This window comes from Phyllostomus hastatus, unplaced genomic scaffold, assembly GCF_019186645.2.
Source record: "Phyllostomus hastatus isolate PE091 unplaced genomic scaffold, TTU_PhHast_1.1 phas_contig_1162, whole genome shotgun sequence".
In the NCBI taxonomy this organism is placed as follows: Eukaryota; Metazoa; Chordata; class Mammalia; order Chiroptera; family Phyllostomidae; genus Phyllostomus; species Phyllostomus hastatus.
This window is the reverse complement of record NW_025333537.1, coordinates 2,048,908-2,065,381: the sequence shown is the minus strand read 5'-3', so window position 1 is coordinate 2,065,381 and position 16,474 is coordinate 2,048,908. Positions and strand designations below refer to the sequence as shown.

The 16,474-nt window shown below is 61.2% G+C and overlaps 1 protein-coding gene across 6 annotated transcripts; it reads left to right on the top strand.

The window, feature by feature from the left end:
• Positions 1-3,179: 3,179 nt before the first annotated feature.
• Positions 3,180-11,431, top strand: SELPLG (selectin P ligand). Of its 6 annotated transcripts, XM_045842879.1 has the most exons (4): positions 3,180-3,319; positions 6,607-6,728; positions 7,872-7,914; positions 9,186-11,431. In XM_045842879.1, exon 4 carries the CDS (start codon positions 9,191-9,193, stop codon positions 10,688-10,690), a length of 1,500 nt encoding a protein of 499 aa, XP_045698835.1. In that variant the 5' UTR covers positions 3,180-3,319; positions 6,607-6,728; positions 7,872-7,914; positions 9,186-9,190; the 3' UTR covers positions 10,691-11,431. The 6 variants fall into 6 exon arrangements, with proteins under 6 accessions (XP_045698835.1, XP_045698825.1, XP_045698814.1 ...); XM_045842869.1 differs by lacking the exon at positions 6,607-6,728; XM_045842858.1 differs by lacking the exon at positions 7,872-7,914.
• Positions 11,432-16,474: the final 5,043 nt, after the last annotated feature.

Sequence of the window (16,474 nt, the reverse complement as noted above, 5' to 3'; positions counted from 1 at the left end):
GTCCAAAAAATGTGGTACTTTCTGAGGACTGATCTCGCCACTGGTGTGAACAGCTCCCCAGTCCACTGCCCGCCCGGGTGCAGCAGAGGAGCGGCATGCCACCGGACGGACCGCTGTGCAAGCACCGCTGGGCAGGCCCTGGTGACAGCTGCCGTGGTGAGACCGTGTGGCACATAGGTGACCCTTAGGCGTGTGCCCATACAGGCAGACCTCGCATGTGCTGTAGGTCAGGTTCCAGACCACGGTAACACAGCAAGTCACACGAATTTGGGGGATTCCCTAGTGCATGTAAAAGTTTACACTCTACTGTAGTCTGATACAGGGTGCAACCAAGAGGGGGACCCCAAAAAGGGATTTGGAATGGGGTCCAGAACTCAAGGTGTCCAGGAAATATTAGAAAGGCATACACAATGTCCTCCCCGCTTCCCCCTCAGGTGGGAGTCGGGGGAAGGGACACACGGAGCAGGAACATGCAGGGCTGTTTGTACAGCCACAGCTTTACAGCTAAACTCTGGCGTGGCCATTTAACACATCTGTAACCCTTAACTGGCTGCATAGATATGTTAAATAGCTGTGGCCATGCTCTGAGACCGGGGGATGGAAGGGACTTCCCCCCAAGATGTAACTGGGGGGCAGGTCCCCTGAGTTACAGCACCTGTGCGAGAACTTGAAGAAGATTGGCTCCATGACATGGGGCCACCCCTGCCCAGACTCACGATGGCAGCCCAGTGACCTTGGAATAATACAGGGATGCTGGCAGGTGTAACTGATTGTAGGAGGAGTCGGAAATGGGGGCACAGAGGAAGACTGGCGCGGGGATTTAAACCCAGACTCGGCAGCCATTGAAGAGAGAGCCATGCGGTTTCGCCAGAGTGGGGACCCCCACAGCTTTAGTGGGGGGAACCACCATGCGGCTTTAGCAGAGAACCGCCACTCGGCTTTGGCAGAGTGGTGACCCGCGCCCCCTCCCTGCAGCTTTGATGGAGAGAGGAACCCTGCAGTTTTGGCCAGAGTGGGGACCTCTGCAGCTTTGGTGAAAGGAGAACCACATTGCTTTGGGGTACATCCTTTGGCCGCGTGGCCTGGGAAGCAAGAGAGACTTTGCCTGAAAGAAGGGTGAAAGGACTCTTGCCAGTAGGCCACGAGAAGGTGCCACATGGCTTTGGGTTAATTGGAGATCCTGCCTGGATCGAGACACAGCTGACGGTGCCAGCAGCCTGAAACACGAACATTTGCTGCTTTTCCTGAGTTACGGCACCCCGAATTAGGGCAGGGGGAGAAGGAAGCACTGTGGGTGGCTGTGGGTATCCTAAAGGACTTTGATATTTTAATGAAGACATTAGGTCACTACTTTAAGTCTGTATAGCACTCAATAAACATTTCCTTTCCTTTTCACAAATCTCTGGCATTGGGAGACGTCTTTCCTATGAGGCGGCGGACATAACAAACCCAGGGGGTTCCTTTCGGTAATAGTATAACGTCCACACTCCCCTCGGCCCCTTTGCTCTGTAACACCTAAAGTGTGCAATAGCATTATGTCTAAAAAACACACCCTGGCTGGTGTGGCTCGGCTGGAGTGCCGTCCTGTACACTGAAAGGTCGCGGGTTCGGTCCCCAGTCAGGGTGCGTGCAAGAGGCAAATTGATATTTTTTCTCTCACATCAATGTTTCCCTCTCTTTCTCCCGCCCTCCCCTCTGTCTCTAAAGCTAATAAGCATGTCCTCGGGTGAGGATAAATAGATAAATAACAATGTCTTAGTTTAGAAATCCTTCACTGCCAAAAAAAATATGCCGCCCGTCATCGGAGCCTCCAGCAAATTGCAACCTTTTGGAGGCTCTGGCCTCCCTGCTGGTGCTGCTGACCTGTCAGGGGGTCGGTTGCTGAAGGTGGAGGCGGCTGTGGCAGCGTCTTCAAATAAGACAACACCGATTCTTTTCACGAACGATCCCTCAAAGGTCACTGGTCACAGAGCACCACGACAGACACAACAGCGAGAAGGTCTGAACTCTTGCCAGAATTGCCAGACACGGAGACGAGACGTGAGCAAATGGCACAGAGAGACCTGTCCCCTGCAGGGTCGCCACACGGTTGGTAACCGTGGTAACACACACAGAAACACAAGCGCACTAACCGAAACCCCCTCCTCAGTGTATCTGGGAAGTGCCATAAACCGAGGTGCAATGACGCAGGGTGCCCTAAAGCAGGGTACAAGAAAGCGAGGTAGGTCAGTACAGGGACCCCACGCAGTGGGGCTGCATTTTTCCCGTTGAAACGAGCTGTGTGCACGGCAGCCCACTAGCTGCTCCCCACTGTCTGAGCCCCGCCTGCGGCCAGGCATGGCTCCTTTCTCCAGAGCTCTGCACCCCGAGGCTGCCCAGCCTTTGCCTGTGCACCGCTCTGGGCCTGGGCTGCGCCCCCAGCCCGCCCTACCTGTCATCTCGAGTGCCACTTCCCCTTGGAAGACTCCCCTGACACCCCCTCCCCCACCCAGGTCTGGTTAAGGGCCCCTCCCTGGCTCACCACAGGGTGCCTCTGTCATCACACAGAGTGTCATTGTGGTCTGTTTTTTTGACAGCTTCCCCACCCGACTGAGAGCTGCAGGAGGGCGGGAGTCTGAAATTGCTCCGCTCTGGATCTGGGCGCATCCAGCCCGGGGCACCCCGCTGGCCCGAACGAACAAGTTGGAAAAGAAAAGGAGCAGGCCTTGCCCCCGTGCACTTGGCAGTCTGAGTCCGCAGGGAGGTGCTTGGCTGCGGCCAGAGGGACCCCCTGTTCACAAAGAAGGGCCCCATCAGGTTCGCAAGGTTCAGGGGGGCCTATGTTGAATACCCCCGCTGCCTTCCTGGGCCAAAAGCGACTCCTGCCCTCTTGCATCTTTTACTCCCTTCCAGGGTGGGGTCCCTTGTCACCACCGCCCTCCTCAGCTGTGGTGTAATGCTGCGGCCTTCCTCTGCTGGGTCCCCTCGACCGCTGCTCCCCAGATTTCCACGTGGCCCTCTGTGTTTTCATGGTTACCGGAACACAAGCATGACATCAGGCCCCACGGGCCCCTGCCTCCCACCCCTACCCAGGGCAGGCAGTTCACAGTGTTACCGGAGCTGTCACAAACAAGGAGGTATGGGCCGTCACGTGGCCCTGAGCAACCACATTCTCGCTTCCTTTTTTCACACTCAGCCGTTGGGCGTTGGCAGGGTCTAGGACCACGGCAGGGGCTGCCACAGCAGGGCCCTGCAGTGTGGGCTGGGTCCTTGTCGCTAAAACAGAGAAGCCACTTCTCTTGGGACCACAAGGCAACTGTCCCATGCTCTACTGAGCACGGTAAGTGCTGGCTGGCTTCTAAAACCACAGGGAGTGGCTGGGGGTACCCCAGGGGCCAGCAGTCCTGCCTGGCAGCTGAGGGCAGGTGGGGGCAGGCCCTGAGCTGTGCCCCTGGGGAGGGAGGGCAACCCAAAAGTCAGGGGCCTTGGGACCAAGGTCTCCCTGGAGTGCCTGGCCTCGTTCTGCTGTCTCCACTGAGGCTTCCTCCCCTCCACTGCCATCTGCCCTCATGGCTTGGAGATATTCTGAATTCAAAAAATTGGAGAAATGGGGAGCGTTTCCCTAAAACCCATCCTACCCCCCGCTTCCACGGGTAGGATACCGGGGCCCAGACAGTGAAGGGGTTTGCTCAGGCGCAGAGCTGGGGCTGGGCCCGGGCGACTCCTAGGAGGACTGCAGGCTCCGTCCGTGAAAACATCGTCTCCACAGCTGCCTCCTTCGTGCTGTTTCATGTTTGTTTATTTTTTTAATCCTCACCCGAGGATATGTGTCTTGGTTCTAGAGAGAGAGGGAGGCAGAGAGAGAGAGAGGCATCGATGTGAGAGAGAAACCTTGACCTTGGCCTTGTGTATGCGCCCCGACCACACACGGACCTCTGGTGCGCGGCACGGTGCTCCAGCCAGCAGAGCCAGCTGGCCGGGGCTCTTTGCGCTTTTTTTGTTTTGCATAAGATCGAGGAAACGACATGTGTTCCTAACCAATGATTAAAATATTAGAATTAGGATACTATTGCTAGCAAAAACTAATTACAATACTCTTAATGTGTATGGGGGTGCTTCAGGGGCAAAAAGGAAAATGGGGGGGGTGTGGCTGGTGGCCCAAGCAGTGCCCCCTGCGCGCACACACCATAGACGAGGGTCAGGGCCCCGGTTACCTGGGATCCTCCTCCTTCCTGCCCGGACCCTTCGGCTTGCTTCCCCCTCCTGCCTCTGGCTTCGAGTTCCCCAGGCCAAGCCTCTCCAAGCCCCCGGGCAGGGAGCTCAGGAAGTGGCTCCCGGGCCTCGGGCCCCAGGAATGGCTTACTCAGGGTGTTCCCTGCGCTGGCCACACCGTAAGTGGCAAATGCCACCTCCCAGGCTTGACCGGCAGCCTCGGGAGAGTGAAACCCGGATGTGGGGAGGGTTGGGCGGCCGGGCTCCTGGCCGCGCCTCCTGGGAACCTCGGCCCAGCCAGAGCAGACCGAGGCTCAGAGGGGACAAGCTGCTGCTTGGGTCATAGGGCCGCCCCCCCACCCCAGCGAGCTGGCAGTTCACGCAGAGCCCTTAGCCTGGGCCCCACACGGGGTCGACGCTCCGCACACACTGGCAGGGTCCGGCAGGGGTGAGTCCTGCTTGAGTGCGGTCGGCAGGGTGGTAACGCGGGTGGGATACTCTGTAGTGTGAATTTGGACATGTCACCTGAAGTGTCATGGGCGTGACTGAGTGCGCTATTGCTATGTGACAGAATTACACGCTTATGATGTTGTAATAAAAAAGGGGTGTTGTTTGTGTGTGATTTACGAGCCAGAGGAGGCTGAGGTTGTACCCTGCCCCCCAGGGCTTCCTCCTGGCCCTCCCTGACCGACAAGGTCAGACTTGTATCAAAGCTGTCCCAGGGCGGGGGACTTTTCAGGGACGCGGCCCTAAATGCAGAATGACAATGAGAAGAGCTGGCCTTTATTGAGCACTTACTATGTGCTGAATGGGCAACCTGACCTGCTCACTTGAACCCCCAACCCCATACGGGGCAAGTGCTACCATTGCCCCCGTGTTCCAGCCAGGAACCCGGGGCTCAGAGAGGTGAGTTCAGTCGCCTGAGGTCACACAGCTTGTGAACCACAGGGCCGGGACTGGATCTGGTTTGATGCTGGGTTTGACCCCAAGTTGGGCTAGGCCCCGTCCTGTCTGAGAAGACGTAGACCTGCACTAGGATTGGGGGTCTGGTGGCGGGGGGCGTCACCGGGGCCTCGGTTTGACCGGCTTGGGGATGTGGAGCCTTCCCCGCTCCTGAAGCTGCTCAGCCAGCACCCCGGGAGGCTCAGTCTTTCGGATCCTAAGGTTCCTAGAACTTGAACTTTGGGACTCCCGGGGTCCAAGGTTCTGAATGGGAGGTCCCGAGTGCCTAGGAGTCTCATGGGTGTCTTTCCTGAGCCCAGGGTGGCTGCACAGAGCGGGTGCCTGGAGCTCGGGTGTGGGCCCCCCAGCGGGCTGCGCACCCCCCCTGAGTCCAGCCTTATTTTAGGGCGAAAGATAGGAAATAGGCAGAGTCTGGCCTCCTCCCTTGGGTGAGTAGAAGACGAAAAAGGCGCGACAGCTCCCTGCCCCCGACTCGGAGCCCCACCCAGCCCTCCTGCAGTGTGTGGCTGTCTTCCTGCCAGCTGTGGACGGACGGACAGACAGACAGACAGGTGGGACGAGGGGCCTGGAGGAAGTGACTCAGAGCCTCGCTTTCCTAATCTGCGTAATGGGCATCCCCGCAGCCAGGGTGCAGTGAAGAGGGAGGAGGTCCCCTCAGGCGATGAGGGGACGGCAGAGCCCCCCACCCCCACCCCGTGCAGCGAGGGCTTCGTAATACAGCTTTTGTTGTGTTACACCAGCTTTACTTCAGCAAACGTTCGAGCCACCGCCCGACGTTTCTGCCCCTCTCCTTGCTCCCTGCGTGGCCCCCGGACCCACAGGACCTCTGGGAGCCGGTGTCCCTCCCATTCCATGGGCTGGGGCTGGCCCAGCCTCCGCCTGGGGTGGCCCCTTCCCTCTGAAGCCTGCGGGACGGCACAGCAGGCCCCAGGGTGGGGGGAGCAGCTGCCCAGCTTGCCTGGGCCCGAGGGGCGTGGGGGCTGGGGCCAGGGATCCCCAGGGCTCACGGCGGGGACATCCAGGACAAGAAGGTCGCCCTACCCGGGCCCAGGCAAGGAGATGCGGGCTTGCCTTTCTTCCAAAATTCCTCACCCGGGGACATGTCCACTGACTTCAGAGAGAGAGGAAGGGGCGGGGGGAAAGGAACATCGATGCGAGGGAAACGTCGATTGCGTGTCTCCTGTACGTACTCAAGAGCAGGGACCGGACCTGCAACCTGGGTACCTGCCCTGACTGGGAATCGAACCCACAGCCTTTCAGGACACGGGATGACGCTCCAACCAGCTGAGCCACCGGGCCAGGGCCCCTGCACTCGTCTGTTTTCTCTGCTGGCGGGGGAGGTCTTGGCTCTCACACAGGACCCTGAAGCTTCCCTGACTCCTTGTGGGGGAGGGGAGGTTGCCACCTCTGTACCCTCCCTGGGTGCACCTGCCCCTGCTCCTCTGCCCACAGGCCCAGAGAGAGCCCCCCCAAACAAAATACGCCCTACTGGATGCCAGCCCCGGGGACCTTCGCCGCAGCAGCTCATCCCATTCTCGTGACCATTCTTTGAAACAGTTGTACCTGTTCTACAGGTGAGGAAACTGAGGCTCAGAGACTGTGAAGTGACCTGCTCAGGTCACACAGCTGCTAAGAGGTGTCCCCCACCCCCCACAACTCTGCATGCAGGGGACGGTGGGGATGGGGGCAGGGTGCAGGGCCCCCCTTGGGAACAGACCCCGGCCCCTCCATGGTGTCCTCCCAGCGGCCAGCCTGCAGAAAGAGGGGTTCCCGGCTCTCTCGGAGGGCTCTCCCCACCCCGGAGCTGGTGGGTTGGGCCTTGAGTGTTTGCCCCGCTCGCTCCGCCCCCAGGAAGTGACTGACAGCCCAGCCTTCCAGGAACCAAGAACTGTGTGAGTGGGGGTGGTGGGGGTGAGCCTTTTCATAAGTAGGAAGCAAGGCTCTGAGCTGCTGGCTTCCCCCTGAATTCCTCCGCCCTGGGAAAGTGGGGCCAAGGTTAGGCCATATGCTCTTCCCCCAAGGAGGAACTCCGCCCCCGGAAGGCGGGTCAAGGAGGCAAATAACATGTGTGCACGTGTATGTGCGCATGTGTGTGCAACACATGTATGAAGCACCTAGTGTGCGCCTGGAACTTTTGAATCCACGTCACCTCACTGCATTCTCTCAATAGCCCCATGAGACAGGGACTGTTGGTGGCTCCCATTGTACAGATGAGGAAACTGAGGCCCAGAAAGGCAAAGATCGGTGTGAAGGTCATCCTGCCTGTAAAAGGCTCAGCCAGGACTCAACAGCCTTTCCGTGGGACCCCGTAGTCTGTGTCCCCACCCCTGTGCCCTGCACGGCGCCCAGTACATAGGGAGCTGGCCCTCAAGGCCCTCCTTATCCCTACTCTGCCCTCCCCCTCTCAGCTGGGTTCCCAGCACTCGCCGCAAACACAGCGAGCTATGCTCTCCGCCCAGCCTTCGCTCCGTCCGCCCCCGACAGCCTTCCTGTATCCTCCCTGGGTTCAAAGCCGAGCTCTGCCGCTCTCCAGCTGTGTGTCTTTGGGCAAATTGCTTTACCTCTCTGAGTCTCATCCCTCCTCAGTAAAATGAGGATACCGGTAATTGCAAGGGCCAGCCGTGTCTGATGCAAAGATCAAGAAGTTTGGTTTAAGAAATTATTTTAAGATATGTCCAGACTGGCATTTTAGAAACCAATGTAATTCTCACCAACAGGCGCAGGAGGTCGGGTTGAGGCTGGAAGCTGAGGGAACTGTGGGTAAGTCACAGTTACTCAGGGAGTGCTAAGCAGCTGCTCCTCGCGCTGCAGGGAAGGGGCTGGAAATCATCCCAGCTCACCCTGCCCCAGGCGCTGTGGCAGGGGTGGCACACGGCGGGAGGGTCCTATGTCCAGGGACCCAGAAATACCCGAAGCCCACCCTGGAGCGCAGCTATCTCCCTCTAAGGCAAGATCCTGAATCGCACAAACCCCAGCCGGGGCCGGGGAGTGTGGGGAGAGAGAAACCAAGGATGCACGAGCGGTCACAATGCCAAGGGGAAAGACCAGGGAGCTGGCCCGGAGCAGAGGCGCTGCCCTTTCGGGCTGCCTGGTCTGGAGGCTGGAGGCAATGCCAGGATGCGCAGTGACCTGCCCACAGGCCAGCGAGGGGACCGTCAGCTCCCCGAGGGCAGGGCTGGTCAGCGAAGGTTTTTCTCTGGCCCCGGAGAGCACAGCGGATGGCTCTGGGCCCTGGGGGACTTACGGAGTAGGGTTTCCGAAAGCATCGAAGTAGCTGCCCTTGGCTGGGGCTCGTGGTATTACCTCATTTCAGCCTCACAACAGCCCCTGAGGTGGGGGCTGCCGTCCCCACGGTGGACGTGAGGACACGGCCAAGAGGGCCCAGACCCAGCAGAGACGCTGAGAAGGATGTGAAAAACTGAGCATCTGAGGGGCAGGCCAGGGCCACACGGGTCGGGGGCCAGGACCGGGGGAGGTGGAGCAGAGGGGCCAGGGTCAGACCCCAAGAGGCCTCCGGAGTCCAAACAGGCAGCTTCATCCTGAAGACCTGCGGTCTCCAAAATCTTTTGCTCATGGACGCCGTCAGCGGATGAGTCCTTGCGTCTGTTTATAAATCGCACACAGGTGCTACTCTGTTCACGTTATGTTATGAATGCATACACACATAAAAATTAAGAACGGGTGCCATAAAAGTTCACATGGCTAGAAGGGCTAGTATTGTCCGCCTGCACCCCAGTGGACTGTCTTGCCCACAAATAAAAAGCTTTCGTCGAGAACGGTAGGGAGGGGAGCGGTGTCTGTGCACCGCAGAGAGGCGGTGGAAGCTCCCCCACGTGGATTCATTCCTGTTGATAAACGGTAGCAGCTGCTGTTTGCTCAGGGCCTGCTGTGCGCCGGGCACGGGCTTTGCTGTGAGGGTGCCTAACGTCACGTGTCTGCCCAGCTGCGGTCATCCAGAACTGCAGTCGGGGGCGCTCAGCAAGCCCAGGGGTCAAGGTCCTGATGTCCCCTCTGTCTGTGTCTCCCTCCAGGTGCCATGCCTCTGCAACTCCTCCTACTGCTGACCCTGTTGGGCCCTGGCAGCAGCCTCCAAGCGTGGGACACCTGGGAGGATGCGGCCAAAGAAGCCCCAGACCACCTGTTTGCCCGGGCCCGGAGGCAGGTGGACCCTGGGGACGATGGCTTTGACGTGTACGAAGAGTCCTATAACACAGACCCTCCAGAGATGCTTGGAAATGATGGCACAGAGGCTGTGACCCTGAGCCCCAACCTCCAGGCTGCGACGGGACTACTGGGGCAGAGAGATTCTGCAGGGCCTGGTACTCCTGAGCCGGCCCCTCTGGGGGTGGTCAGAGGCGACTCTACTGGCCCGGATGCGAGAGGGGCAACCATCAGGGACCTCGGCACGGAGTTTGTGACAGCGGGGATTCCCATCACGCCAATCTTTCTGCCCCAAAAGCTGGTCACTTCAATCCCTCCCATCACGGAGGCTTCATCTACACAGGGGGCTTCATCCACACAGGGGGCTCCATCCACAGAGCTGGCCTCCGTGAGTGCCCTGTTCATGGGGCCAGCTGCCACGGAGGCTGCGACCACACAACCCGAGGCCATGGAGGCACTGTCCACCCAACCCGCGGTCATGGAGGCCCTGTCCACCCAACCCGCGGTCATGGAGGCCCTGTCCACCCAACCTGCGGTCATGGAGGCCCTGTCCACCCAACCCGCGGCCATGGAGGCCCTGTCCACACAACCCGTGGCCATGGAGGCCCTGTCCACCCAACCTGCGGTCATGGAGGCACTGTCCACAGAACCCTCAGTCATGGAGGCACTGTCCACAGAACCCTCAGTCATGGAGGCACTGTCCACAGAACCCTCAGTCATGGAGGCACTGTCCACCCAACCTGTGGCCACAGAGGCCCTGACCACAGCGCTAGCTGCCATGGAGGCACTGTCCACAGCATTAGCTGCCACAGAGGCCCCTGACACGGAGGCCCCTTCCACAGAGCCGGCTGCCACGGAGACCCTGCCCAAGGACCCAGCCACCATGAAGGCCCCATCCACACAACCTGCTACCCCACGGGACCTAACCACAGCCCATCCTGTGCCCTCTGACCCCCCCGGGGGCCCCGCCATGGCAGTCAGCACTCCGTCTGGTGGCTCCATCAAACAGCAGGAACACAGCCAGGCGCTCTCCCCCCGGAGCCCCGTGTCCTCCAGCCCCACCAGCGGCCTGGACTACGTCCCGGTGAAGCACTGCCTGCTGGCCATCCTTGTGCTGGCCCTGGTGGCCACCACCTTCCTCGTGTGCACCGTGGTGCTGGCCGTCCGCCTTTCCCGCAAGAACCACATGTACCCCGTGCGCAACTACTCGCCCACCGAGATGGTCTGCATCTCGGCCCTGCTGCCCGAGGGGGAGGAGGGGCCCGCGGTCACCGCCAACGGCAGCCTGCCCGCCACCAAGAAGCCAGGCCGAAAGGAAGGGTCCGGGGAGGACCGCGAAGGGGACGACCTCACCCTGCACAGCTTTCTCCCTTAGCTCCCCTGCCCAACCGCTGGAGCGGGACCCCTGTCTCCCTGCTCCCGCCACTGCCCTCCTGGCCACTGCCGAGCACCAGGCTTGGGCCATGCGTCTGGGCTTCGAGGAAGTCCCCCAGGGGTAAGGACCTCTAGGGCAGAACCTCTGGCCACTCCCCCAGGCCGGAGGGCAGCCGTGGTTTCCCCTTCCTCCTGGCTGCTGGAGCCTCTCTCTCCTGAACCCAGGGAAGACTCTGGCCCTGCCCTCGCCCCACCGCTGCTGCCCCCTGGTGGCCATGTTCGTCATGCATTTTGGGGACAGGTACTGAGCAGTGCTGGGTTCCCGAGGCCACTTCCTGCTGCTGCCCCACGGGAGGGCGGCTTGAATTTTCCCAGATACTCCTCCCCAGAGCCCAGGGTGCGGCCTTGCCCTGGAAGGCTGGGGCAGGGTTGGCGAGCCGAAGGCTACACACTTTTCTGACGCTGTGCGGACCGGCAAACGTCCTTCTCATGACAGAGTGACGGCCTTCCTGCCCTCTCTTGCCTGCCCCTGTGTCCGACTGCAGGGCGGGCTCTGTCATTTAAAGTGTGGGGCCAACAGACTTTTCTTAAAGGGCCAGGCAGGAAACGTTTTAGGTGTTGTGGGCCACATGGTCTCTGTTGCAACTTCTCCACCCTGTTTGCATCACATGAATGCAGCGATGGTAATATGTCATGAATAAATGTGTTTGGCTGAGTTCTAATAAAACTTTATTTATAAACAGGTGGCTGGCTGAATGAGTCTCTGTAAGTTTGTGGACCTGTGATTTGATTTAAGCGCAGGGTAACCAGAGGTGCCAGCTTGCCTGAGGCTTTTCTGATTTTGGCCCTGGAAGTCCCACATCGTGGGAAAACGCAGCCCCAGCAAATCAGGGCAGTTGGCTGCCCTCTTTACGTGGCCCTTACCGTGCCGTGCATCGCGGCTCTGGAAGCCCACCTTGATCCTGAGGGTCGGAGCAGAAAGCCAAGGCTCACCGAGGTGAGGCCACCGGCCCCCAACAGTGGCTGAGCGGGGACTCAAGCTCTCGATCCCCTGCCTCCAAGGGCCTTGCAGCCTTCTTCCTACAGGAAGACTCCCGCCCCCACCCACCCACCCACCTGCTGTGCAAAGGGCGTACTGGTCTACCTTCCAGAAGAGGAATAACATTCCTCTCCGGAGACTTTTCTCCTGTAGAAAAAATGTCTCCAGTGGCCTCTGTGGGAGCAAAGGACCCCTCCACTCCAGGATATAACCTGCAAAGGGAGATTTCAGAGAGAGGCTTGAGTCTGGGGGTGCTGGCCGCCACTCATAGAGGGGCCTTGGAGGGAAACGGGAGGGCTGGGGAAGGCAGGAGGGGGAGTGGCGGGCAGCAGAGCCAGTGGGAGGAGGAGGAATGCCTGTCCCCCCCACCCCAGGCCCCGGCCCCACCCTAAGCCTCTAGAACCAGCGTGAAACGGAGGGAAGATATGTTCAAGGCACTCTGGTGGGAGAGGGGTGTCCGCTCTGGTCTGGGGCCGCCTGCCCATGAGAAGCACGGCTGACAGCTGACGCGTTAGGAGCGACGCGGCACTCACTGCCACCGCGGGAGCGACCCGAAAAATCAGCTGGGGGACCATCATGGGGTTGGGGACTTGGGGGAACATCTGTGCAGTTCTGCCGGGGTCCTGTTACCCCATCCTTCCGGCCACGGAGCAGGTTTCTCTTTGTCCTAGGGGTCCTGGAATGCCTGAATCTCTACCCGTTTCTCCAGGTGTAGAATTTGTCAGTCAGTGACGACAGGTGCTTAAAGCAGCCACCAGGGGGCGCGCGGCACCAGCTCTTGGCGCCTTTGGCAGCCTGGCGCCTCCCCCGGTTCCAGCGTTGGAGGATGAAGGAGACCGGACGGTAGGGGCTGCGAACCCAGCGGGGCGCAGGCAAAGGCTTAGCAACCGGCTTCCGTGGTGGATTAGCACCCAAGCCATGATGTGTAGTGCCTGCCAGTTGCCTTGGTGCAAAATACCCCATGGCCGATTTTGAGCAACGAGCCCTTGGTGTGGTAGATGATACAATGTGAGTAAACGATCGGAACAGCGTAGGCAAGAGTCAAATGTAGTGAGATAAGCAGGAAGTGATGAGGTCTGAGTGCTGCGGACCTTGGTTTTCAGTGTAATATGATCTAACTTACGACACAACGGGCTCCCCAAATGCTGAACATTCGACTCTCAGCTCTCCGAGTCCGGCCGGCTCCTGCTCACACACCGCTGTCCCTTCCTCCGGCCCTGGCCTCCCGCTGCACCCGAATCGCCCACTTACCCCGTCCAGCAAACACAGCCGGAGTGCACACACCTGCGACATGCCCCCAGTCCCCGCAACCAGCCTGGGAAGGAGACACCGGCACCACCCCCCCGCCCCCCCCACTTCACAGCAGAGAAAGCTGAGAGAAGCCACCTGACCCAGGTCACGCGTGAAGATCGGGGGCCCAGGCCTGAATCCGGACGCCACGCTCTCACCACTACATCACCCCGTCCTTGAGATCACAGTGGGGTCCTGGGGGAATCCCGTGTCCCAGACTCTCATCCCTGCTGACCAGCCCTGGCTCCCGGAAGTCCCCATCCGTCACCCTTTGTGGCTCCTGGCTGCTAAAGGGAAGACAGCGGCACTTGGGAGGGTGACGAAGTGAAACACAGCCGCCCTCCTTGCCGAGAGCAGGACACAGCAGAGCTGGGGCCTAGGACTCAGGGAGATGGCGGGGGACAAGGAGCTGGCCTTTCCTAGGCGGTGACTGCATGCCCGGCCCCGTGCCGGCCCCTGCCTCACGAAAACCCCGTGACGTGGGACAGTCATGGTACCCCGTTTTACTGCAGGGGGCTGAGGTGCAGAAAGCTGGACGCTCGCTCCACCAGGACACCCCGAGGAGCAAGCAGACTCTGCCGACCTCAGCTCTGACGACGACGGGGAAGGAAGGCGGGCAGACAGGAAGTGGGCAGGGGGTGGCATGCTAAGTTTGTTCCGGGCCCTCACTCTTCCGCGCTCAGGCTGGCTCACTCAGCCGCCGATCTGGACACAGTTTCCCCAAACTCGTCCTCCATAGCCCACCCCCGCAGGCACTCAGCCGAGCCCCTAACTCGATGGCTGCGGCGTGCCCACGCTGTGCCAGGCCCCGTGCCGGGTCCTCGGATGCCAGGAGAGCAGACCGGGGCTGGCGATGCCCTTCAGGGGCCCATGAGTCTCGAGGGGGAGCGGGAGGAAGCACATGATCGCCCAGACTGTGGCTGGGCCCAGCGTCCAGAAGCGTGGGGCTGGGGGCTCTGCGTGGGTGCGATGTGGCCAGACCTTGGGGGTGGGGTGTGGAGGGGCCAGGAGAAGGTCTGAGACTTGAAAGAGGCGGAGTTGTGGACTTGGGCGGGACGATAACGTGGCGGAGGGTGTTTGAGGCACGGAGAGCAGCTTGGAGAGCGGGAGGTGCACGGGGGCACGGACCAGGCCTGGCGGGCTGCCGGGAGGAGGGCGAGGCTGCGTGAAGATGAGGGGGGCCCGGGCCAGAGGGGGGGTGCAAAGAATGCGCAGAATCGAGAGAGAATTGGGAAGGGCCAGAACCTCTGTGTGTGAGGCACCTCGAGTGAACTCGGGGTCCAAACAGGGCTGACCTTGAGGACATGCGTACGACATGCCGCTCCGCCCCCCACCTTGGCGGGCACGGGTGGGCGGGGCGCTGATCTCTGGGGCTCTGGGGGGCACGGCCCACCCAGCCTCTCACAGACGGTTGTTCAGCAGCTGAAAACGGTGTGTTTCCAGGAGAACGTGGAGGAACGCCACCGTGTGATGCTAACTGAACTGGGCCTCCGTGTCCTCCTCTGTGACATGGGGTCATAGGGGCGTCACTTCGTAGGGGCGTTGGCAGGGTCAACGAGACAGGGCCCAGGAAACTCTGGGCCCAGGGCTGAGTGCTCAGCCGGCCGGAGCTACGGTGGCGCGAGGACCACCAGATGCCGAGAAAAGACGGGAAGGAAGTGCGCGGAGCTGTTGAGAGGCCAGCCACGGCGTGCAGGGTTGCTCCTTTCAACGTGCCTGTCTTCTCCTGGTGCCCCCCTCCCCCGAGGACGGAACGAAACCATACGTGTTAGGAAGTCTGGGGGTCCCGGCCTCCCCGGCGGCTGAGTAGAGCCACCTTGCTATGGCCACTAATGTCCACACGGGGCTCTGAGCCGGCGGTCCTCACCCAGAGGGCGGGGGTTGGGCCCCCAGGGGACGTTCGGCAGTGTGCAGAGATCCTTCGGGTTGTTTCTGCCGTGGGAAGGGCTTGGGCTTCTAGTAGGCAGCTGCGGATGCTGCCAGACCCCCCATAGGGCACCGGACAGCCCCCCACATCACAGGGGCGCCTGGTCCCACAGTCAGCGGTGCTGCTCCTGCCGCTCAGCACCGAGAGCCCCGCAGAGCTCCCCTCCTCGAAGCTTTCTGGGAACCCAGAGCGGCTTCTGTGTGGCCATGGGCTTGGTTGTGGAGTGTCTGTCCTCTTGGTGGGTGGGAGGCTGTACCCGTAGCCGCCCCAGCTCTTGCCACCCAGAGCCCCGCGGAGCCGGCACCCTTGTGACCACGGTTGGCCGGACCAGGCTGCTGCCACTGAGCCCTGTAGCGGGACTGACGTGGTGCTGCTTTGGCCATGAAAGGAGAGGAGGACCCTGTGGCAGGAGACCAGGGCACCGAGGTGGCACCGACACAGTCCTCTGTCCCGGGCTCGTGGACCCTGTCGGTGCGGGGCCAGGGGGTCATGTGCAAGTGAGCCACGTGCCACCCCAGCCTCAGCCCTGCGGGCTGCGCCCTGCTCTCTAGGAGGAGTTCTTTCAGGAGACGCTGTTGTCCTGACTCGAGTCCAGCCTTCGGGCCCCCAAGAGGGACAGGCTTCAGGCGATTTCCCCCAGAGTTTCAGCAGCGCCTTGGCCAACGAGCCGGTGCAATAGGACGGGGGTCCCCTCATCCCGCCAGCCAGAGCTCCTGGCCCCAACTCCTGCCCCGCTCAGACCCCCACGTCTCCTGTGGGCAAACGTGATGGTTGGGTGAGGGAAGGGCAGCTCCGCCACCTCTCACTTTCCCTCCGCTCTGGCCCCGTGACCGTCTGGCTCATCTTCTCCACGGGCTCCTGCCCCAGGACCTTGGCACTCGCTGTCCCTGCTGCCTGGTCCTCTCTTCCCAGACGTCCGCATGGCCGGCACCTTCTCACCCCTGCGGTCTCCCCTTGAATGTCACCCCCTCGGAGAGGCCCCCTCTGCAGCCCGGCCCCCGGCACCCTTCACAGCTCTGCCCTGGTGACGGTCAGTGGTGACGCCGTGGACGCCCTGAGTCTTGCTACGCAGGCGATGGGCCTCTGTCTGTCCCCGTGTTCGCTCTTCTGTTGTCCCCGCACGCGGCCTGGCGCACCGCCGGGCTCAGGAAACCCTGACTGGATGGACACGTGCTGGGGAGGCTTGGCAAGGGCAGGGGACCGACAAAATCTACGTGCGGGGCTCGGAGCTCCAGGGGACCTTGCGGCCAAGGCTTGGAGGGGGGCAGGCCTGGTTCGACCCCCCCCCCACCCCCGCCTGCCAGCTCCCACACCTGTGAAAGGGGGGGCAGCGTCCTCGCTCCTCCTGGGGCTGTGGGAGGGTGGAGCGAGCACCCCCCTTCCAGTGGCCGGCACGCTGCAACTGCCCAGCGGGTGCCCATCCTGGGGGGGACAGGCCTTGGCCACGTGGGGCAGGCGTGGACCCGCTGAGGGGCCGCCGAGGCTCCAAGCCCCGCCCCCAGCCTCCAAGCCCCGCCCCTGAGGTTTGG